The sequence below is a fragment of the Pseudorasbora parva genome, chromosome 13, assembly GCF_024679245.1.
Source record: "Pseudorasbora parva isolate DD20220531a chromosome 13, ASM2467924v1, whole genome shotgun sequence".
Lineage (NCBI taxonomy): Eukaryota > Metazoa > Chordata > Actinopteri > Cypriniformes > Gobionidae > Pseudorasbora > Pseudorasbora parva.
This window is the reverse complement of record NC_090184.1, coordinates 29651715-29676643: the sequence shown is the minus strand read 5'-3', so window position 1 is coordinate 29676643 and position 24929 is coordinate 29651715. Positions and strand designations below refer to the sequence as shown.

Sequence of the window (24929 nt, the reverse complement as noted above, 5' to 3'; positions counted from 1 at the left end):
TTTAGAACAAACCTTCACAATGCCATTGCTAATCTTGTAGCTGCTGAGTTAAAGTCTAGCAACAACCCCCACACGTGTAACACTTCCTCATTTTAATCACAAAAAAAACCCCATTTCAAACTCATTTCACTGTCCAACCATCCCCTCTCTGCATTAACACACACCTGAACACAGAATTTAATTAATCTTCTTCCAAAAGACTCTCAAGCTCTTGGGCATCAAAATAAGCCATTCTCAGCAGGCCATTTTATTTATTAAAACACATTACCTTGACCTGAAAATTAAAAATGAATTCTATTTACTAATAAGCTCAATTTATTTAACATCACATTACCAAGATTCTTTCTCTTCCCGCAAACAGACAAACAAATCTGGCCTCACTACACTATGTGTCCCTGGTTCTGTGTTTATTGTTACCATGGTAATCTGAAGAGTAGAGCAGGCTGAAAGAATGCAATCATCAGTGGTGCTCAAGAGTAGGTGAGAAATGCAGGTGTGTAGATAGAGATGTGTGTGTGTGTGCATGTGCGCATGTGCGTGAGAGCGACAGAAGAAAAAGTCACTCTGATTTCACCCCCGAACTGTCACTGTGAATTGCCTCTCCATGTAAAACACACTCAGGATCGCTTCCCTTTCTGCCCTGCACTGCTAACAGGAAGGAATTCTGGAACGAACCATCCTGGGACCCCACAGATCAGATAATGGGCACAAATGAACTGGTGTAACAACAGATTTATCAAGCACTGGATTCGCTTGAGCCCCATGTTTTCTGAAACATATTGTGAAATCATCATCATGATCCCAACATGTATTATCTAAAGTACAGACTGAAATCACGAAAGGTGTTTATTTGTAAAAGTGATTTCACACGTTCCTGTACACCTGTGAACCAATATGTATGCATATGCTAACACACACACACACACACACACACAAACACACGCACACGCACACACACACACACACACACACACACACACACACACACACACACACACACACACACACACACACACACACACACACACACACATACACACACACAGTAAACATGGATCCATGAATTCATAGAGTTAGCCTTGTGAAAAATTGGGTTCCCACTGAGGTTTGTTTAGAGGACGGTGCTGACTCCATTAGGCACCAAGTGGAGCATCAGTAACACGAGAAATGAGAAAGAGAAAAAAACAGGAGCAAGAAAAGATCAACGTTGACACAGGAATAAAGGTGCATGATGATGAAGGGAAAAAACTAAGTAAATAGATTTAGTCAAGTAGGCCCTAAATTAATATTAAGTGAATATTAAACAAGCAGAAATCGTTCGTGCACTTTTAAATCATAATTTCTGTTTGTCCCAAAAGAACTGATGATTCGGCAAAGATACATTCAAATTGATCAGAAGCGACAGGAAAGTATTTAACATTGTTACAAGAATTTCAAATAAATGCCGTTATTTAAAACTTTATTTATCGGCTTCAGCTGTTTTTAACATTAATAATAATAAGAAATGATTTCTGAAGCAACATGTGACACTAAAGACTGGAGGAATGCAGAAAATTCTGATTTACCACCACAGGAATAAATTACATTTTAAGACATATTAATATAAATATTATACTATTTCACAATATTATTTTTACCATATTTCTGATCAAATAAATGCAGGGTGAGCATAAGAGACTTCTTTCAAAAACATCCTACAGACCCCAAACTTTTGAACGGTAATATAAAAAAATATTATAAAAAAATAATAATATATGGTTCTGCTCCATGGGATATCTAGTTTACTTGTAAACCTCTGAAATATTTGATGTCACTAACCTTGCATAAAATGACAAATCCAGTGATTATTTTATCCTCAACAGCGTTCATTGTATCAGCCCGGTACCTTTGTTTCCTGGCAGACTAACAAAAAAATCCTGTGTGCCCCCACTCCAGAAGTTGCGTAAATCCAGCCAATTAAAATTGAGCGTGCCAGATGGAGAAAGTGCAATATGCATCTGACATCACTGAACAACAGTTGGTATGCTGTCTGAAGGTAATACCACTCTAAACATAACCTACCCTCATAATCTGAGAGAAATGATTTGTTGATAAGAACGTTGTTTGAGCCTCTACCCTAGCCCTAATCCTAACTTTAGCCCTGAATTCGGATTGGTTGATAAGAATGCTGATCCCAGAACACATTCTATAGTTGGGTGAATTACATTAAAGCAATACAACAGACACACTCCAGACAATCTTTAACCTAAGCAATCTGATTGGTTGCCACCTGAAATACAGGAGAATAATGTTACTGTAAGTCTCATTTTTACCTCTACTTATTTTACATATTTACATATTTTAGATCTAATTGTGTTTTATTTTGAACATGAAGAACTGATAGTTTAAACAAATAAAGTTCTTATTTTCTCATTATTTTTTTATTTTTTCATAATTTCATAAAGTCACATGTTGCCCTGCAAAATTAATGTTTTTCCCCTGTTCTTTGTTACAAACAAATCATCCAACTCCATGCAATTAATTGTATAGATTATTTTCATTTTATAGGGAATGGTACAACAGCGCCCTCTACCCACAGTTCTGTAGGATACCTACTAGTATATCTAGCACATACCCTGGACCCTGACCCTGGACCACAAAACCAGTGATAATGATACATTTTTTGAAATGTACACATTTTTTGAGCTTTGAACATCATCTGAAAGCTGAATAAATAAGCTTTCCATTGATGTATAAGAAACATTTGATCAAGATACAACTCTTTGAAAATATGGAATCTGAGGGTGCAAAAAAAAATCAAAATATAAAAAAAAATCACCTTTAAAGTTGTCCAAATGAAGTCCTTAGCAACGCATATGACTACTAATATATATATATAAACACAGTAGGAAATGTACAAAATATCTTCATGGAACATGTTCTTTATTAAATATCCTAATGGTTTTTAGCATTATTTTGACCCATACAATGTATTGTTGGATATTGCCACAAATATACCCATGCGACCCATGACCCAGGGTCACATATAAAGGTTTCTCCAGCTCGATGGATGTTTCTCAACCAAGCTGGGACAAGGGCATATCACAGGTAGGCTACACACTTACAAACGGCCTTTAAACTTTCCTCTGGGTGTTTCACGCTTTGCATGTAATCTTAGAAAGCTTTCTTGCAAGCAACTACAATGCCATTTACACTGTCTTTGAAGTGATGAAAAAAACAATTCTAAGCTTTTAATGCATTTGACCCAGTGATGTATCCTGGTGCATATTGAGCTTTCTTTATGAGCATATTCTACAGTGAGAATAATCTCTAAATATGTGATCTTTTGTTTCAGCTATACAATTACATTCATGTACTATTTTAGTTCAGTGCTATAAGGAACTGTCTTTCATAAGGATGGGGGTTGTGTGTTTATCATCACCCCATTTATATAGCACAGTGACCCACAGACACTTTCAGCTATTGCTATTCCAGGCATCCACATATACTGTTGCTGAGGCAACCATGTCTACAGTTTACCTTGACAACCACACATTGCACCATAAGGCCTTGTCGCAGTTCCTTTGAGCTGAGTGACTTTTACATTAAATTCTTTGCCCAGATACTAAGGAATATTTAGCACCATCTCTAAAACTCAAGGTGTAGGAGCAGATCAGCAAACACAGAGACCGGTAACGACATGTCTATACTGAAGTATTTTAAACTCAAAATATGTATTTAAAATAAACAAACTGACAACATTGATGTATTGCAAAACAAAGCTTTCTTTCTCTTTTCCATGCTCTTCTTTTGGTTGGTTTCTACCTACCTGCTCATTAGTGTTCATGCACTGTAGTTTCATCTGTTTTAGATAGGTGGCAGTGAGAGGCATGTTGTAATCAATGAGGTCTGGGACCAGGGAGGTGGGACGGTCATTCTCTGTGGGTGAAAAACGACAAAAGAAAGCACATTTAAATTTTTACTTTCAAATGTGATATTTTTAATGCCAGAATTAATATAAAGACTACTGTTCAAAAGTCTGTGGTCAGATTTGTTAATAGATTTTTTTGAAAGCAGTCGGTTATGCTCACCAAAGCAGCATTTGTTTAAATAAACACGCAGTAAAAATATTACAATTAGAATGTAACTCATTTCTGTGAGGGTAAAGCGGAATTTTCAGCAACTATTATTCAATCTTGCTCGAGAATTTTTTCTTATTATCATAGTTGAAAAAAGTGTTGCTGCCTAATATTAAAAATATTTTACACAGTTCTTTTTCTGAAATAGAAATCTTTTGTAATATTATGAATCTTTTTAGTTAAAAAAAAAAATCTATTTTATGCCTCTAGCTGAATAGAAGTATCAATTTCTTTAAAAAAAAAAAATCTTACTCTCCCCAAACCTGAACAGTAGTGTATGTATATCTATATGTACATGTATAAATTATTTTGTACTTATAAAATGTGTAACTAATTCATAAGACTTTCAAACATGTCCTATTTGTAATCATCAATTTGAAAGCCAATATAGTTCCACTCAATCCCATTCTCAATAGTGTGCATGACTCAGTTCAGTCCCCTAGAAGGCGCTCTTGAGACAGCGCTCCAACAGACCCTGCTAAAACCCCCTCTGGTCTTTGTTAAAAATCAAACACAATAAACGCAGACAGGCTTTTGTTTGGACACAGATCTTCTGACTCTACACAGAGCCGCAATATAGTACGAACAGTTCAATAGCATTTCTTTATTCTATAAACTGCTTTGGAGAGCAGGGGATGACTCTAGCCTTCAGAACCCCTGCAGGCAGAAGCTAAACAGCTAATTCACTATTCAAAGTTTGTTTAACATTCATTCTCCACAAATGCACAAATTTGGATGTGCATTTGTAAATCGCGCAATGTGAATATGAATTAGGTTATAAGTTTGTGAATTGAATATTTAAAACATGTTTGGCAAATGTGAATTAGCTTACACATTTGTAAATCATTTTATTTTAAATTTTGGAACTCTTATAGCTCTATAGAAATCAAGCTTATCGGTGGCAGTGTGAATTAGTCACATCAGTCGGTGACTAATGGCAGACCAACATCCCTTGTCTGCGCCGAAAGCTGACTTGCATAGAGTACAAAATCTCAGCTTTCTGCAGGGAAAGATATTTTTGGCTGACACTTTATAACAATAATGAAGTTGTGATTTTAACAGCTCTACTGTCTCTGATTCAAATATCCAGGGAGAAGGCACATTTGAAGGTCATCACATGAGCGTCTGCTATGTCATGTCTTGAAGGATTGCTTGCATATTTCCTTTAGCATTATTTTTCCTTCTTTTTCTGTTAATCAGATGTTTACTGTGGGAAGCGCGTGGGTCGGATTATCCATGCATTAATTACAAGGGGCCAGTAAAAACGCAGAATTTGAGTCTTGCCTCCGTGGCTCATCAAAAACAGTGTGACTTTAATGAACATTTCGGAATCCTAATCTTTCCTAATTACCGCTAAAGGGTGATGCACTCCCAAAACTTTAATTAATGATAAAATAAAATAAAAAACAACCAATTTACTCAGCGGTACATATTCATGTGTATGGTGGAAAATCATTAAAAATGGCAAATCTAGACATGAAAGTGCAAGAATGGCATCTGACCTTTGAACTCGGCCGTGCTGGGGTTGATGTGCATCCTTTTCTGGCATTCTCCACAACTCATCAAGAAACGAGTCACTGCCTCACGTGGAAGAAATGCGTAGGTCTCTGCAATCTGAAAACCAAAGGAGAGAATATAAAGGAGTCAGCTAATATTTTAGGAGAGATTAAAGAGAGAAGCAGAAACAAGGGCGTGTAACAACAAAGATAGTTTACTGTGTATAGTTTACCAAAAGCCACTGAGGATAAAGGGCGTACATGCAACATGAAGGTTCAGAAGTAGGGTGTAGGAACAGAGCTATTCTTTGCATAGCTCTTTTCGTCAAGTCGCAAGCATGCTGGGCACTACAGTTTCAGCAAAAATCATGTTCGAGGACTTAATTGGTTCACATTCACCCCAAATAATGTAATCTAGTGGATTGCACATTTTAGAAAATTACATTCATTGAAAGCAAAGAAATCATGTTTAGAAGAGAAACACAATTTTGTTGCGTAGATAACAAATAATAAGATTAAGTAAATTGGACAATGTGTTTTCCTGTTTTTTTCAGTGAACTAATGACAACATGACTGCAACAAAAAATGTATTTGCTATATCAACTCATCTCTAACAATTTATACTATGAAACACCTCGTTTTTCTTCTTTCCCCTTCTCTATATTTTCTATATTTAAATCCCTGTCCCCTTTACCTCCTCTCTCTTTTGCTCATGCTTGCTTCTCCTGGAGGCTTTCTGTGAGCGACCTTCACACAGAGAGGGTGATCGAGCAGTTGCAATGGCAGGCCCTCCACCCTCCCCCCTTAGGTGGTACAGAGGGAAAAGGCAAACCAGGGAAAACCGCACCTCCCAGAATGCCATGCTCCCAGACTGCCCCCTCCTCCCAGGCTGGCAGGGCTGGTCTCTGTGGGCTGCTTGTGCTATGAGACCTGACAGCAGGGCTCTCCGGGGCACTGGCTGAGAAGAGGAGGTGAACGTTGCCCCAAGGACATTGTGCAGCCCCTGCCACCCCCGCACACAAACAGCTTCAGTATTGGGGGTGCTCCCTTCACCTTTGTGTGTTTGAAATAATGAACGCGACTTTCCCTCATCTTCAAAGGAATAAGTTGAGGTCCAGTATGAAAGAAATTTTTTAAAGCACAAGAATAAAAAGACCAACAAAAAAGCATAGAATCTCTGGGAGTGGTGTCATGGGTGCCCCTTCGGTGATCTCAATCTCAATACAGCATCATTGCAATCCCATCAGGCTACCACTAGAGGGCAGTATGCAGATAGCAGCAGGAAAGGGTAGTGGGTCAGGACAAAAAGGTGATCTTGAATACAACTCCTTTTTTAGGTACAGTAGATATGACTGGATTTGATATATATGCAAATGAGTAAGAGGTGAAAAGGTGAGCACAAATACTTACTTTACATTAAATTCATTATAAATAGAAATAATAACTAGTGGAACTAGTAATGAGAACTAACCATATTTTCCAGTAATTCATATTGCAGTTATTATTATTCATCCCTCCCAAAATATGATACTAATAAAGAACAATATATAATTATTTGTATTATTATTTCAGATTATGCTGTAAAATACAATCAAAATAATAATTGTTTAATATAGCAAATTATTTCTCAAAAATGTTAGGAAATAGGTATTATTACTGCAAAACAAAATAACATTATTATCATTAGTCACATCTCAAATAAAAATTAATAATAATAATAATAATAATTATTATTATTATAATTAATAATAATTAATATTACTATTATTAATACAAATGATATATTATTAATAATAATCGATATTAATAAATTATTAATAATAATAATAATAATAATAATTTATATGTATTATTATTATTTATATGATTTATTTATATTAATTATTATTATTTATATTTTATATTATTTGATAATAATATACAATCTAAAAAATGTATAATTAATATTTGTTATTTTTTAATAATGAATTATTATTATTATTATTCTATGAATCACCCCAAAATGACTGTTTTATATTAGATGGTATTTTTTATATTGATATACAATAGATAAAATCTGCAATAATATTTCTGTCACTCTGTCACTGGTGTGGACTTCATAGCAGACCTGGCACACATCACCATGTGTATGCCAAAAGTCTGGAGTCTGATCAGGACCTGAAAGGCTCAGGTGGCATTTGGGACAGGGCCATTGATTTAAAAATGTAGGTTTCTGGACATCACCAATCAGAGTCAGTCACAGCTAACTATACAGCCAATAGAAGTCAGTTCAACCTGAGCAAATTAAGCCAATCACAGCCAGTCGGTGATCTTTGCTTGTCTGATAGTTCAGCAGTTTTAGAGCGGTCCAATATGTGCCAAATGTCAAAAACAAGGCTATCAGGCAGTTAATTACTTTAATTAGGTGATTAGTCCAGAGCTTAGTGGGGGCTGGAACCCGACACCTGCTTTTACACACCAAGGAATCACAGCACAAGAGGCTATAATAAACCATTTGTGCGCACTTACACATCCCCTATCTACTTCTATAAGAATATATGTTAAATCTAGTTTCTGTGTTCTATTTTAATTGGATCAGATGCTAACTGCTGCATTAGGTTTTACTTCGCACCCCCCCCACCCCTTATTATCAAATAATAAGCAACATAATAACTCAATAACATGCTGAATGATTTTGCTCAGACACATAATAGTCTGCTTGTAATTACACACTACATAGAGAAAGTATGCAGCACAAGAATAAAGCTATGTGCTTTAACATCCCTATCATTGCATGACAGTTCAGTATGAGTGTATTTGGTCCCTCAGATTCAGTCTCTCACTAACTCATTTATGCGTGTTCCTCCTACTTCATTCACCAGTGTCTCAGATAAAGGAGAGGTGACTCACAAGCGTGTACACACACACACACACACACACACACACACACACACACACACACACACACACACACACAAAACGCATGGACTTCTACTGATTCTATATCAGGTCAATTATATTTTCTGTCGGCTAACCCAACTGAATTAATCACAGACACCTGTGCAAAACACTGGATAATAAAAAAAAGCCTTTTTAACTAGTAAAATGTCCTTACTATATTTTCTTAATATTTTTCACTTTAAAAGTGAGGACATTTGGTCCTCACAAGTATAGCCAAATACACACACAGACACAAGCCCCTTTACAAATAAGAATGGTGGTTGAGAAAGCACTCGTAATAATGATCACCAGTAGAAAAGTTATTTTGAAGTGAAGCAAAAATGGTCACAGTGAGGTTTTTTTCATCACTAAATATCACACAAGAACTCTGTCTGAGACTCTTAAGTTTCCCAAACCTCTCAGGCAGTCAAAGGAAGAGAGAATATGGCAGATATACTGGAGATGAAAGGTTTGCAGGGCTGATTGCAGGTTGCAATTTGGGCAACTTAAAATACAGTTTGTGAAAACCACAGTCTTTGGCTATGACAAAGCTCTAGTCCTACCATAGGGAGTAAAAAAAGAGAGAAATCTTTAATACAAAATAAATTGCTCTTCCTAGACAGTAATATGTTTAAAAAGAGAACAAATTAATAATTCTCCTGCTTCTCAGATTATTCTCCTGAAAAAGGAATGTAGGAATGTATCTTCGAGTAACAGAAAAGATCTCAAGAAAATGACACAGACTGTGCACTGATTTCCCAAGTCTACTATCAAAGTCCAATATTTGAATATAAACAAGATTTTAATATTGCAGCTATCCTGTCAATGACTTGTACATCTCTACACTCTGTTTCTGTTTATTTCTAGAGTTTAAAACAATGCTCTTACTTACTTGGTTAAATGTTCTTAAATGAAACTCATAACTAAGGCTGCACAATTTAGGGAAATAATCTTTACTACATATAAAAGATTATAATTTAAAATGGGATTAAAAAAACAAAACAAAACAGTCAATATGACTGTAATAATAATAATAATAATAATAATAATAATAAATAATTCCTTTTCTAAATAAAAAAATATTAAACAAAATATTGTAATGTATCAATATTTGTAAAATAAAATATACTTCGCGTTTTTTGCATGTTTTCGAAGCTTTGATTATGTTTACATTGTGCAATATAACATGAGTTCATGTTTCGCGTGTAAAAAAACAGTATTTTTCACACAATTTACTTATCTGTACAGCGCTGTTTCCTCTGTCCTAAAAACGGCCTGATGATTTCCTTGTTCTATGAAGTCCCTCCTTCAGAAACACGTAACGAGTTCTGATTGGGCCAACGCTTCCCGTGTTGTGATTGGACAGCAGCTTAGCGCACTTTGCCCGGAAAGGACCCGCCTCTTACCAGAACGGGGAGATGCAAGCACTGAATTCGCTCTCTTCTCCACGTGGGAGAGCAACAAGACCACGCCCCCTATTTTGCGTGTTCTTGTGGACGGAGGGTTAGTCAACAAACGGTTCTAGTGACGTCATTACATCCCTGCACTTCCTGCTGTAGTCCAAACCGGCCGTTCGCTGTAGGCTTTGAAAGGGAACTTTCAAATCAACTTACAATATCTCGCTTGCCATTGAACTTTGAGCTTTATCATTTTACAGGTATTATTTATGCTTTAACAGCAACATTACACACTAACTAAAGTTTGAAAGATGGAATCGCGAAGAACAGGACCTTTAAGAAAAATATAATAATAATTATTTTCTAATATTTAATGCCACCCTAATTTCCAAATGTTAAGCAATCAAGGATTTATTTTGGCGGAAAAACTCAGGGAGCCAATATTTTGTTGCGCTCATCTCAGTGCAAGTTTTGGGAAGTTGGTTGAAGCATGTTCAGGACATACAAAGATGAGTTTGTGTGAAGCAGCATTCCACTTTGAGACACTGAAAACACTGCATCAAAAGCAGCTTGTGGATAAAAGAAGAGCCTCGTTTCACTCTGAAATATGCAGGGCATATATTACTAATTTCAATTAATCGTGCAGCCCTACTGAGAGCTACAGAAGTCCTGAGTCACGAAAGGGGAAACTCTGAGCAATGCAATTTTCCTCTGGGCTTGGAGAGCCAGGCAGCTTTATATAAGTCCCATGATGCAATACTTGTCACTTGGGTCTTGTCATGTTTGACAGCTTGAGAGGTAGTGATGTTGACTTACATCGGTGGGTCAGACCGGTTCAGGTTGAAAAGATTTTAGATTGCGTTGGATTGTTTTCACAAACGTGGGTGGGTGCGAGTCAGAAAAAGCTGGCCAGTACATCACTAGTATGCATTTGCTGTTGTTGCATTAAAAAAATCATGAAAGAAAATCTAAAAACCATCCTTGTTGATTTATAGTCTATAATAGCTCAACAGTGCAACAGGTGTTTCAAAATGGCTGCGGTTGCCTCAGCAACAGCCTTGACTTATTATAGTTAATCAGATGTTCTATTTTAGAGTTGCCTGTGTGGTCGTTAAAATAAATATAGAGTGAGGACAGTTTTGCACATTGCTGCACATGAAGCCTATGCTGCATGTAGTTTTATATAGCAAGAGAAAGGGTTTCGCTTATGTGAGTGTGTGTCTTGACTATATTTTATGCACTGAATGATTGTGTCTCACCGCCTTATAGGTCTTTTTCTGGCCGGCATGTTTAGGTGCTCTACCGGGATCCACTCCCATCTCAACGTGCATGGCATAGATGATATCAAAAAAATCCTCCACTACAGCAACCCGCTTCAAAGAGCTGTCCTGGGCCGCCCCTCCATCTGAACACTGCAAAGAGACAAAGAGAGAAATGAGGATTATAAAACAACATTCAAAAACTAGCTATGTTCAGACTTCAGGCAAATGTGTCCCCCAATCAAAAAAAATTTTTTTTTGCTCATATGTGACTCATATCTGCTGTTTCTTTTAATAAAACCACATGGAATCGGATATCAGATCAATTCTGTTTAGGGCCACTATGGATTTGTCCAAAATCATATACAGTCATATTAGAATTCATACAACTTTTACATCACTCTACTCACAACATTTATCGTAAGATTTTACATATCAGTAGTTTTGGTCACTTGGTCAGTAGTTTGTAAGACAGCTTTGAAAGCAGCTGGACAGTAGAGGGACAGTGAGACAATAGAATTCATAAGTATTACAGTGATGGCTCTATAAAAGCAAAAATTGAGGGAAGGCTATTGAAGAAAAACTGTTTGCTTTCTTCTAATCCTCATCAGTGCATGAATTTGCTGGTTTCTATGGCACATCACCTTATAAATGAACATGTAAATGCAGACAGATGCTGCATGGCGGCATTGTTATCGATTTTTTTCACAAGTGGGTCAGCTCAATTTGATTCACTCTCGAATATGATTTTGACCACATTTAAAAAATAATATAATAATCAGAATTTACCGTATAAATATAGCCTATTGGACCTCATACTTCATTGGGCTTTTCACAACTACTACATGGTAGTACTCAGTATTATTTAGGTTTCAAAATTTCCCACTGTGGTTAATTTTCTTATTTGCATATGAATGAGTCAGTAACACTGATTGGACAAAAAAAACAGCTCTGTATAAATACAAATAACACATTCTCTTCTTCACTCAAGTTGCATTTGCTCAACATTTCCGCAAACACCACCACTAAACAGCATGTGAAGGCCTCTGACAGCAGCAATGACACAGCAACCAGATGAACTCTGCATGCACCAGTCTGCAGACTGGCATCTTTATGGGCGCAATTCTTTACAGCTCATACATTATTTGAGTTTCTGAGTTGCATTCTCCACATTTATGCTGATCTCAGTCAACTAAACAGCTCCTTGATGAGTGCTGCGCTAAAGGGCTTTATGAGTATTGCCCTGGGGTTATTATGATGGCTGTGTAAGAGTCTCTTTTTGTATAGTGTATTATTCAGACATTCATTGATCTGAATCTAATATTAAGTCCTTCACAGCTCAAGTAGTTTCTTACTGAATATTTCAACTGTTAGATTTGTGTGCGAGAGAAATACAATGTGGTTTTTTGAACACTTTCCTGCAGCTTTTTTAAAAATAACTGCTTTCTTTACCACAGACACAAATACAACCAGCCCCACCTCTAACCACCTTCAACCCTGCTTTCCATAAAGCTGACCCTGTCGCTATGGCAACTGGCAGTGATCTCGGGCAGGTGTGCAGGGCAGTGGGTCATGTGACACCTGCTGGAATTCTGATCACTACGACAACCTTCTTATTCTTCCAGTTCCACACGGGCCCAACCATCACCTGTTTTTTCCTTTACACCTTTTTCTCTCATTACTTCTTTCTCGGGTTTACTTCAGTCTTTTTTTACCAAGTAACTGTGATTTATTTCTTTTAAAGGTGAAATGTGTAATTGTTGTGCCACTATAGCATCAACGAAATGGAATTTCAAGAACTATTGGGTGTCTCAATCAGCTCCCTAGTTCAGTGAGTTAAGGCACTGATCAGGGAGTTAGCCCATTGACTTATGTCCTGATCAGGGCACTGTCTACTGAACTAGGGAGCTGATTGAGATGCACCCATTGTTTTTTAAACTGGTTTCCAAAACACTCCATTTGTCTTTCATTGGACAAAAAAAGGTAGCCATGCCCCAAATTCACATCATTGGATAAACCACTGCTCCAGCTATTTCAGGAGTTGCACAGAGCTACAGTACCATAGACTATAAAAAGAAATATGAACGTAGTGTCCGTGACGTCGGCCATAGGATTCCGAAGAGCCGTTCCGAAATGTAAAGTATAGAGACGAGCTGGCCATTGCCAGCGTGTCATCGCGTGTCACTCCCAGATAACAGAAAATGGGAAAAGATGTGGGCGGAGCTTAGGTGACGCAATGACCAACAGACAGCAGACAAACGCCATTCCACCTGTCACTCAAAGTGACCACGCCCTAAATTATGCAGAACTTTAAGGCTTCATAAAATGTAAACGAATGAGTTATAAAAAAATTCACCCTCCACACAGTCATCATGAAGGGCAAAATTAGTCGCATAGACCAAAACCACAATTTTTACCAGGTTGTTTTTTTCTGCTGTATAGTTGGGAATTTTAACATGGTGCCTAGTGGCCAGTTGATGAATTGCAGTTTAAGTTACTTCTGTATTGGGTTCAACAGAAACTGGGGGAGGTTGCCGCTTGTACAGTACACTTTTGGATGGTGTTATTTACTTATAGCTTACTTATAGTTGTCCCTGATTATTAAACTGTGATATCATAATATTACATTTTATTTTAACATCTTAAAAACTTAACGTTTTTTTGTTACTAATATCACAAACATCTCTACCAGACCTTTTGTGACATTTTTGACTTTCCAGATTCTATAGTACATAAACAAAGTTAGCTCGTATTGCCTGTTTCAATCAGCAGGTGTTGTGTACAAAAGGAAGTAGCAGTCACTCTCCTTCCTCTTCATATAATTTGTTTCTCTCTCTCAATCTCCCTCATTCTTTATCTGCACATTTCTACTTTGATTATCAAGACTGGATAACGTTTTTCTTTCCTTTTGTCTCCACTTGTTTTCCTTTCTCCGTCACCTTTTCCCCAAGACATCTTTCTTTTTCTTTCTCTCTCTCTCCTTTTTTTATCCTGTCCCGCTCCATCTTCCCTCTCTCCCTCTTTCTCTCGCTCCCCCTTTCCCAAGTGCCAGGTAATGAAGGTTGCCATGGCAACTAAAACCAGCGCACAGAGCAGGATCGCTTTAATCCGGCCCTCTCCAGCCATCCGACTTGTGCATGCATTCCCTCCTCTCGTCATAATTATAAGTCTTATTATGCCACAATCACTCAAACATGCACCAACCTGGTTTTCATGATCTCGGTCACAAGGGGACTTTGCCACACCTATGCAGAAACCCTCCTGCTCTCTGTCAACCAGAGAATATTCTAGAAATGGTCCCTCTAGGACGCAGGACACAGACTCTAGGACCAGATGCAGACTCCTCCAATACCTTAGAGAAGAAAGCCTCAGTTATAGCCGTGGGGGGAGGACTGTGTGTGTTTGACTCTCTCTGTCCTACAAACATCTCCATCTCAGCTCGATTGCTCCATTCCGGTTGCTTTCACACATGCACTCATAGACACAAACCTTTCCTCTGCACCCCCCCCCCCACCCCCCAATCTGAGGGCACATCACACCAGTGTGTGGGTGACTAAAGTAGGCCAGTGTGCAGGATCAGGGCGATCTGCTCGGCTCTACCCCAGGCCTAACTTAGGCCAAATCTGACACACAGTGACGCCATACTCAGGGGCGTAGCACCAAATTTTGGGCCCTGGGTACAAACCATCTTGCTGGGCCCCCGTACCATGTATGTGTATGTATAGAAAACTGACTTCTAAGGCCCCCCCCCCCCCCCCCCCCCCTGCCTCGGGCCGTGGTTACTCAGTACCCTTTATCCCCCCAGTCCCACGCCCCTGGCCATACTGCACCCATATAGAGCCAAATACGGGACAGTTACAAGTTCATTGCATAGAATCACTATGTACAATAATAACAACATAAAATTAAATCAGTGGGTCATCAAAAAATAAACCCCAATGAGAAGCAGGTGATCTGATTCAACCCTAGAGTGGTTTATTTCGCATTAATGACTAACAGTTCATTATTCTATTTAATACACAGCTAAATAAACGGATAAATAAATGGATATGAAATATTGTATTCCATTGACTGTACTCATCAACAGTAAAGTTGAATCTAATGTCATTTTAGTAGCAATTGTATTATATGAGAAAATAGACTGCAAAATGAAATCAAAGACAATAACTGACTATTTATTTACTGTTAACTTTTAGGAAAGGGAACAGTTCCTCCAAAAAAAGTGCATTTTTACTCCCCCTCTTGTCATATCCAATCCATGGGCAAATCAAAGTGAACAACTGGATCGCTACACGAAGGGCCCTTCCACAAGGCCATTAGCGAAGAGTACATGTGATGGTCACTTCCAGGGTGTAATTTTATCATTTATGGTAAAGTGACCCAACGAATACTTGAGATTAATTTTAAAGCTAGATGGCGGGAGAGTTCGAATTAAAGGGTTAGTTCACACAAAAATGAAATGTATGTCATTAATGACTCACCCTAATGTTGTTCCACACCTGAACACAGTTTAAGATATTTTATATTTAGTCCGAGAGCATATCCAAGTGTATGCACGCACACTATACTGTCCAAGAAAGGTAATAAAAACATCATCAAAGTAGTCCATATGTGACATCAGTTAGTTAGACATCAGTTAGAACTGGACTACTTTGATGATGTTTTTATTCCCTTTCTGGACATGGACAGTATAGTGTACATACACTTGCATACGCTCTCGGACTAAATATAAAATATGTTGAACTGTGTTCCGAAGATGAACGGAGGTCTTATCAATTTCATTTTTGGGTGAACTAACCCTTTAACTTTCAAACATAGCAATTCAAGTTCTTTTGTTTTGTTAGTGATATATTTCACACATTTTTGTTATATTATGTTTAAATAAGTTTCGTAGATGGGAAATGTGTTAGGTATTGCAGGGTCCAAAGATGAGATGGCAAGTTTTAAAGTTGGAAGTAGAGACACATATATAATGCATATTTATTGATATCAATTGATTATTGATTTTTATATAAAATGTATATTTATTTGCAACAGTTATGTTAACTAACTGAAAATTAGACATAAAAAAAAATTATGTCTAAAAATTAGACATATATATGTAATATATATATTACAGAATGCTAAGTTGTAAACATTTCTAATTTGAAAGTGCCGGACTGTTACTAATTTGATAAACAGTGCCCAAATGTGTCTGCTGATAGTATGACTCACACGGTGAATGTTTTATTAACCCTGATGAGGTGATCACACTCCTCACTCACTCTTCCAAAAAAGCACAAAAGCGCAGTGTTTAGTGTCTCGGGTTGAGCTGACTGTTTGTTCCCAACGTGGAGCAACAGTGTGTGTGTTTAATCATTAAACCACTGTAGAGCTGAACTGGCATGCGTGTGAGATGCTGCTTTCTGGGCCTGAAAGTGCACGGTTTCATCATCCTCTCATCATTTTAAAGAAGCACTGTGAATTGTCAGCAGCAGCAATCAGCATTTCCCCTTCTAAAACTCTATCTGCCTCTTTCTCTTTTTTTGAGACCCTGCAAGCCTTGGCTTTTTCCAGATGTGGCATATTTTTCAATCTCCCTCTCCTCGTCTCTATCCCTCCTATTCTCTTTCTCTCTCTTTCCCTCTCTCACCCGTCCCGCTCCAAACAGCTCTGTTGCTAGGAGACTGGAGGGGCTGATTCGGCAAGCGGCCACCCCGACCCCCCACCCCCTCTGGCAGTCGCACACACACAGACAGTGAGTCTCTGAACATTCGTACACACAGGGGCAGTGAAGGGAGGGGGCAAGAGAAAGGAGGCAGCTGGGTCACACTTGCGCACACATACACGTATGCATGGGCTGACGGTGATAGAAGAGCCCCAGCAAGTATCTATATGTGAAAAGGGTAAAGAAGACCTGATAGACTAATGCAACGTAACTGAACATGACCGATTCGCCAGTAAACGGTACACGATAGATACGCATACATGTAAGATGCTTTTTAAAAATAAAACACTCAGTAGCTTTAACCATATTGCTTGAGTAGCCAGTGGGACATGTGGTGTCACATTAATCTAGTCATTCTTCACTGCTGCCCCACACATTAGCTTTATCACTGTCTAGATAAACTAAAGCAATAATAAACTATAAAAAATAAAATAAAATCATTGTAAATGCACTAACACAGATGTATCAAATAAGAAAATATCAGTCTCTTGTAGGGTCAAGAATTATTTTATTTGAATATTTACTAAAGAAAATTGACTCTTACACTTTTTAATTGCTAAACTCACTCGAATGTTATTGCACCATAAGTAGATAATTTCCAAGATTTTTATATTCGGTTGCTAACGTGTTCGGAGTGTTTTTTAGTGCATTGCTAGGAAGAGCAATGCATTGCTTGCAAGAGTGTGTTGTTATATAGTTGCTAATCCGTTCTAAGTGTTTTACTGCATTACTGTGTAGTAGTTTTTAGTGTATTGGCAAGTGCTTTTTTAAAGAGATTGCATTCAGTTTGTTTATTTTTTTTATTGTTTCTTGCCCTTTTTATCCTCCACTTGGGAAAAACATAAGTTAAATTATTTAGATAAGTAATATCACACCTCTTCTGCACAAGCTGCACAATATTATTTATTGCTATAGGTGCAGGACGACTTCAGTCCAAAGTTAAATTCTAACCCGCCCATATGAGCAATAGTTATAGTGCTGCTAGCCTTAGCGAACATCACTAAAAATATTACAGCGGGAGTGAATTGTCTGCTTTCAGACACCAAGACACTTAATATTATATTTATGAGTTGCTTTGTTTGTTAAAGCTGCTATAACACATTACAGGGATATAGTGCTTGAGGGAAAATGGGGGAAATATTTGTAATACAGTGGAAGAGCCAGAAATGTGTGTGTGTGCACATGTGTGAGAGAGGAACTGTTTGAACAATGGAGGTGATTCAGATTAGCTTGCTGCAAATCTGATAACAGTCCCATCTCCACCTAGCCTGACAAGCCAGACCCACATCAAGATGTTTGGTCTGGAAACTCACCATTGACAGGGCTCAATCCGAGGGGCGGTATAAACGGTTGTCTTTCAAACTCCCTCTGCACGCGATAGGATAACGCTACAAAAAACCAGAGCAACGAAGTTGAAGCGGAGCTGATAGATTAAACTTTCGTATCCGGCATCTTCCCTTTTAAGAATGACTTCAGTGCCATTCTTTGTTCTTTTCTCAGAGAAAAGCTTAACTCCAAGTATTTCAGAGTCACTTCAAAGCTGATTCGAAAGACCACCGTTCCCCAGTTTCTGTGTTTACTACAAGCACGCAAGCGCAACTCGGGCCGTCATTATGTTAAGCCCCGCCCACCGACTCTATACACGTTGTGATTGGCCTGACCAGAGTTTGGAGTTTACAGCTCAGAAGTGTATTGAGAGTTGCTAGACGATACTCGCGGCAGATTAGATTTGCTGCCGCTAGGTTGCGTCTAGCTTTCTAGGCTAATCTCCACCCTGTGGGGCCAGCAGAAGGTATGGACCTAAAATCGTAGAGACCCGTTTTCTCAGCAGGAGGTGAGAGATTTAGAAGAGGGTTACGGGGCAGGGGTGCGGCATGTGAATCTTTGTGCACGAAGGTCAAGGAAAGATAAAGTGCAATCCCTCTGTTCCTTTCCTCTCCTCTCATCTTTTCAATCCTATGACCCCACCCCCACCTCCATACACACCCATTCTCTCCACCTTCCTGCCACTGTACATTCACAATGCTCTTCTATTAAATCCATATTACACTTTTCTCTCTCTCCTTTCACTCTTTTTTCATTCCTAACCCTCCCTCTCATTCAGTCAGTCACTTTTTTCTCCCCTCCCCTCCTCTCTCTGTCTCTCTCCCTGACAGGGTGTGACGGACACTTTCAGCTCCTCAAACGGGCACAGCTCTTCCCTTAACCCTGCACCCACATTACCCAGACACAACTGATCATTAACTGTCATCTGCATTAGTCTGTCACTACAAAGCGTTGGTCTCTATCGTATTCCCGTAAAAGGAGTTTTGTGTGTGTCTGATGTGCAGTTCCTTATGTGTGGTAGTCAAACAGGATATCAGACATTGCTGCAAAAGTCAACATGAAATCAAAATGGACCATTTTAGTAATGCACATTTTGGCATACTTGCAATATGGTAACGTTCAATCAAATCAATTTACTAAATTCTTTTTATTAAATTGTATATCAAATCTTCTTAAAAAATAAGTCACAATAAAAAAATGAAATGGATTTGAGAATGGCAATTCACAGAACTGAGTTATCCAATATATTAACATTTATTTAAAATATTCTGCAATATTAAAAAATAATAATAATAATTGGAGCCAAGATGTAATAGATGAAGAATAATCACATAAAATATAATATTATAAATATAAGAGTATTCTAATTCTTTAAATCATGTTTCGTTATTCCAAAGTCAAAAATTCAGTGTTTGTATTTTGGACCAGTATGGTTATAGGATGTTTGGTATCGGACAATTTTTATTTTGATGTATCACCAAACCTGATGACCTAAACAAAAATTCAAGATTAGAAGTCACAGTGATAGTCGATAGCCTCGTGGGAAGGCTTTCTGACACATAGTGTGGTTGCCCTCCGGGTGAGTTTGAGTCCAGGCTTGTGGTTCTTACCAATCCCATCAGCCCCCTCCCCTTGCCTCCTGTCTATAAAAGCATAAATGTCAAAAGTAAATCTAAAACAAAGAATTGCAAGAAAAATAAGTAAATAAAAAACATATAAATCACCCACTAATATGAAAAACCTAAAGCTCTAAAGTGGTTACGGCCTAAACCACTGAAAATAAAACACTTGTTTGCATGTGGGAATAAACGTGTTCTGTTCATGCTCTGAGGTGTCTGCTGGGTCATGTGACCCTGGTGTCATGGTGTAATTGCGTGGTGGGGAGGGGGGTGCAGACAGTGAGACAACCGGACAGGATCACAACGCTAATGAGAGACTGCAGCAGTTAATTACAAAGGAGAGAGCGAGAGAGAGAGAGAGTGGCACAGAGGGTAGGGAGGGTGAATATGGGGAGGGGGAGATGGAGTGAGACACTCTTTTGTCCCAAAGCTGCATCCTCCCAGAATAGAGATGGAGAAAGCTTTTATTCGCTTGCACACATCCTCCTAAATCCGCTCAGGGAGGCAGCGTGTACCAGGACTGTCTGTGTGTGGTTATCTGTGTAGGTGTGCAAGTGTGTGTTTGTAGGAGCTCTCTCTCTCTTTCTCTCTCTGGTAGGGGGAGGCCCTGGAGCCAGTTAAAAATGGTGTTAATTTCTTCTCCTATGGGAGAGGAGAACAGTCTCTCCATGGCAACAGAGAGAAGGAGCCGAGGGGAGGAACACCAGAGCAGCACCATCCGCGAGGACCACGACCCTCTCTCATCACACACACAAGCACATGCGGTACACACTAAAACAAACACACACACTGACAATATACACCCTAAACGCACATAACTGCTTTTAATTTAAATACATTCATCCATTCCTACTGATTCAGACCCATGGGTTCACACAAATGGTCTGATTCTACTTTTGTTAATCCCAAAATCTCAAAGACAACAGCATAAAAGATGGGAAATAGTACGAGGAGAGGAGGGAGGATACAAGATCAGATCACCTACATTTGAATCAAACATCCATTTCAAGTAGGAGGCTTCTCACTTCAGAGAGACAGATTGAAGTGGGTCAATCAAGCGGTGTGTGTGTGTGTGTGTGTGTGTGTGTGTGTGTGTGTGTGTGTGTGTGTGTGTGTGTGTGTGTGTGTATGTGTCTGGTAGCACAATCAGAACAGCTCTTAGTAAATCTATATGGTAAATTTTTTTGTCCTCTAATATGATTTCTGGCAGCTAACAATACAAACCTTTAATTAAATCAATCATTAGTTTGTATAAGAAGCAGCAGATGGTCTCCATTTAGCAACTTTTAACTTGTTCAAAAGTTTCGGAACAGCCATTTTTTTTTCTTTTGAACTTTCTATTCATCAACGAATCTTGAACAAAAAGTATTAAGTTTTCCACAAAAATATGAACCCTTTTCAGAGACTGTGATGACACGGTTTACCGGTCACCAGCAGCATAAATCCTGTAAACTTTTTTGTGTTTTTTTGCTTTTCATACTTTTTTATAAATCATTTCGGAATTTAATGCAATTATTACCTAAAATTGGATAAAATTGGCATCTTTCTTTCTTCTGGCTGCCGTTATCAATCTCTATTTCTCCTTGTTTTTGAAGTTTGTAAAAACACTATCGCGTAGATTTAATTTGCTATTTGAGGAAATTGGAACACAAAAAAATATTTATTAATTGTAGTCTCTCATTCACCACTATAGAAACTTCCACTTCTGAAAAACCTGGAAATGTGAAAAGGGTCAATGAAGCAGCACAATTGTTTTCAATGTCGATGATAATAATAAGAAATCTTTCTTGAGCCCTAAACCAACATAGAATGATTTCTAGAGGACCATTTGACACATTTTTTGTAACAGATATTTTGGTAATAATATTTTAAACAATTTTTTTTTTACTGTATTTTTGATTAAACAAATGTATCCTTGGTCACTTAAGTTGAATAAAAGTATCTTTCTTTGAGTTTGTTAATATTAAACTTTAAGCAGACTTTTGGGTCAGTGCTAATGAAGTATGTGAGATAGAGAGTCTTTGTGTCAGTGGACATTGGGGCTGTCTTGTATGTTGCGTGTGGACTGCAGCACAGTGCACTCTGTGGGCTTTTCATGTCGTAACCTGCTATTGCAAATGCATCATGCAAAACTGTTAGCATTCATGCAAATGACTGGTAGATAAAAGGCCACTGTTGAGGCACAGAGTGTCTCTGGGTTTGGAGGGGTGGGGAGGGGAGCTGAGGGAAGGTCTGTTTAGATCCCTTTTTCTCCAAGGCTTTCTGCAGATATACGCCTGCTAATTAATCACTTATCATAATGAGATTTTTGCCTGATTTTCTTCCTCAGTGATATGCTAATAATGGAATCGAAAAGTGGTTTGCTACAGTTTAAGTCCTTCTCTTCTTCATGCATTTGAGTGTGGATATGTGTACTGTTGTCAGCAGTCATTTGAGTGGATATTTGTGTGTTTTTGAGAGAAGCAACTCCTCCAGGACAGAGGACGGTGTCTCCTGATCCCTGCAGGCTGGACAACAGCGTCTCTTGAGAGTGTTTCTCTGCACAGATCAGCCTTCTGCTGACCTGGAGTTCTGAGCAAGAGAGGGTATACACTAAAAAACACATACACTGATGAAAATAGCTGACTGCAATGTTGCATTGGAAAAGGTGTTAGTTCTAAAGCTTTTTCCTCTTACTGTCTCTTATCCAAAGGGTTATTAAAGATAGAGAGCTTTAAAGTATATTTACAGGTTGTGTTTTTACAAAAATTCTGTAATGTATTAGGGCTGGGCATTGACAAAAATTGAACGTTTTGATTAATTTTCGATTCACAAGCTTGCAATGCAATTCAATTATGATCTTGATTTTTCTTATGTTCTTGAATTTTTCTCAAGGAATTCGTTTTCATGAGTATTTTATATTAAAAATGGATCAATTTACAGCCTTATTTACCCTTGATGCATGCGTATTGACGCACACAGAAGCGCAAAGGATATAAGCAAAACAAAACACCGGTCATGAATTGAAATGAGACTAAAACAAGAATTTTTTAAGAGAAATGTTAGAGGATTTTGTTGCCCAGCTCTATCTGCGAGAGGCGTCAAAGCTTGCAATGTTTCTATACATCACGTCAGGGGGTTATTCGTTTACTGTAGGTCGAATTGCGTACGGCTTTCTTTTTTTGGGTGAACTAACCCTTTAATGCAACCTGATGTTATTTACCATAGACCGTAAAAAAATATGGACGACTCGACATCATCCGTTTCCGCTTGGCAGATTTGAAGCTTTCAGGCAGCCTTGCACGGCGCGGACATCTTGGGACCGAGTCTGTGCAGTAGCGATTTCGGGACCAGAGTTGCGCAGTAGAGCGCAGGAAGTAGAGCAGGAAGTACAGCTGCGATATCCAAAGCCCGCCCACACTCTCGCAGATGCAGAACAATTAATTATGTTGGTGTGAAATAAACTGTTATGGAAATGTAGAAATTAAAGCTAAAGCTCTAATCTGCTCCCAAAAATTTCGAAAAAAGTCCGTTAGTGCCTCAGTGACAACTTCACTCACAGAAGCCGTCAGTCTCAGCTGTCAATCATGACGTCACACCCCCCGTTTTTATAGCATCAAATAACTAACTCAAACTAAACTTATTTTTAAAACAAACACCTGAAATTAAATCATCGTGATGATAACTGTCTTCAGTGACATAAACTAACTTTGGGGAAATTTTTTTGAAGTGTAATTTTATTATTTAGTTTGCCTCACGTCCATTAGAAAACACAGAGGGGCAGCTATACTGGGACCGGTCACCGGGGGGCGATCGAGGCACGAGAGCTTCAGTAAATGAGAGGGAGACTGCAGGCTTGATATTTACATGGTAACTACATGGTACAAGCTCATTGGTTAATGTTGCTGTCTGTCAAAATCTGCAGCCAATGGGCTTTCTACTTAACATTTTAATTCCTCTGAATTCCACCTGCTAAAGGTAATTTTATACCTGCTATTTATTTGTTCTGGAGGACTATCTCTTACATGCTCAAAAGCAGCGTATAGTGTTGGCAGTAGCAAGTTCCTGTACTTGATCTGCAGCAGCACGATCGTAGCAGATATATTTCTCCAAGATGAAATACATTAACGTTGTCATATCAATTACCATGCTAAAAAACTTCACCGAGTTGTCACGATATTGTAACATATAACATACTGTTATCAAGCTGTTTTATTGATGTCTTTCCACAGTGAAAACACTGATTAAGTGAATACATGAGACGTGATACATTTCAGTATGTTTCTTTCAACATACCTTTTGATGTACAGTCATGCTTATTTCATGCTATAAGTTAAATAGAAGTAAAGAAAAAGAGCTGCTTGGTTCACTTGCGCTCCATGCTGCCACTTCGCTTGAACTGAGTCGCTACAAATCGCTTTCGTTAAGGAGCTCCAAAGCGGTATTTATATTTACATTTCATTATAAAATTGACATAACTTCATGTCAAAACACAAAACTTCAACGTGTGGTTTATTGGGCGGTAATATTAATGGGATATGTTCCCACATCAACTGAAAACCAAATATATATTAAAAAAATATATTATTGGGATTTAAGACTCAATGTCAGGTCACCAAAAAATTAGATTCGATTAAAATTGAGAAATGTGTATTTTAAACTCAGACCTATAATTTTAACCTAAATCTAGAAGCACCCTAGCGGCAGCAAATCTAATCTGCCACGAGTGTCGTCTAGCAACTCTTAATACACTTCTGAGCTGTAAACTCCAAACTCTGGTCGGGCCAATCACATCATGTATAGAGTCGGTGGGAGGGGCTTAACATAATGACGGCCGAGTTGCACTTGCGTGCTTCTAGTAAACACAGAAACTGGCGAACGGTGGTCTTTCGAATCAGCTTTGACCGCAACTCTGTAAGACTTTGAGTTAAGCTTTTCTCTGAGAAAAGAACAAAGAACAGCACTGAAGTCATTCTTAAAAAGGGAAGATGTGTTCGGAGTTTTGCCGACCGGATTCGGCGAAAGTTTTAATATGTCAACTAGCTCTGCTTCACCTTTGGTTGGTTGTAGGGCTATCCAATTGCATGCACGCCGAGTTTAAAAGACAAC

General features: G+C 38.3%; 1 protein-coding gene across 1 annotated transcript in view; it reads right to left on the bottom strand.

The window, feature by feature from the left end:
• nol4la (nucleolar protein 4-like a) overlaps positions 1 to 24929 on the bottom strand; it is a 53783-nt gene that overhangs the window by 14761 nt on the left and 14093 nt on the right. Inside the window, exons 2-4 of the mRNA XM_067413848.1 lie at positions 11190 to 11342; positions 5621 to 5732; positions 3809 to 3918 (exon numbers count right to left, since the gene is read on the bottom strand). Coding sequence (XP_067269949.1) covers positions 3809 to 3918; positions 5621 to 5732; positions 11190 to 11342 — 375 coding nt within the window. The remainder of the gene's footprint in view (positions 1 to 3808; positions 3919 to 5620; positions 5733 to 11189; positions 11343 to 24929) is intronic.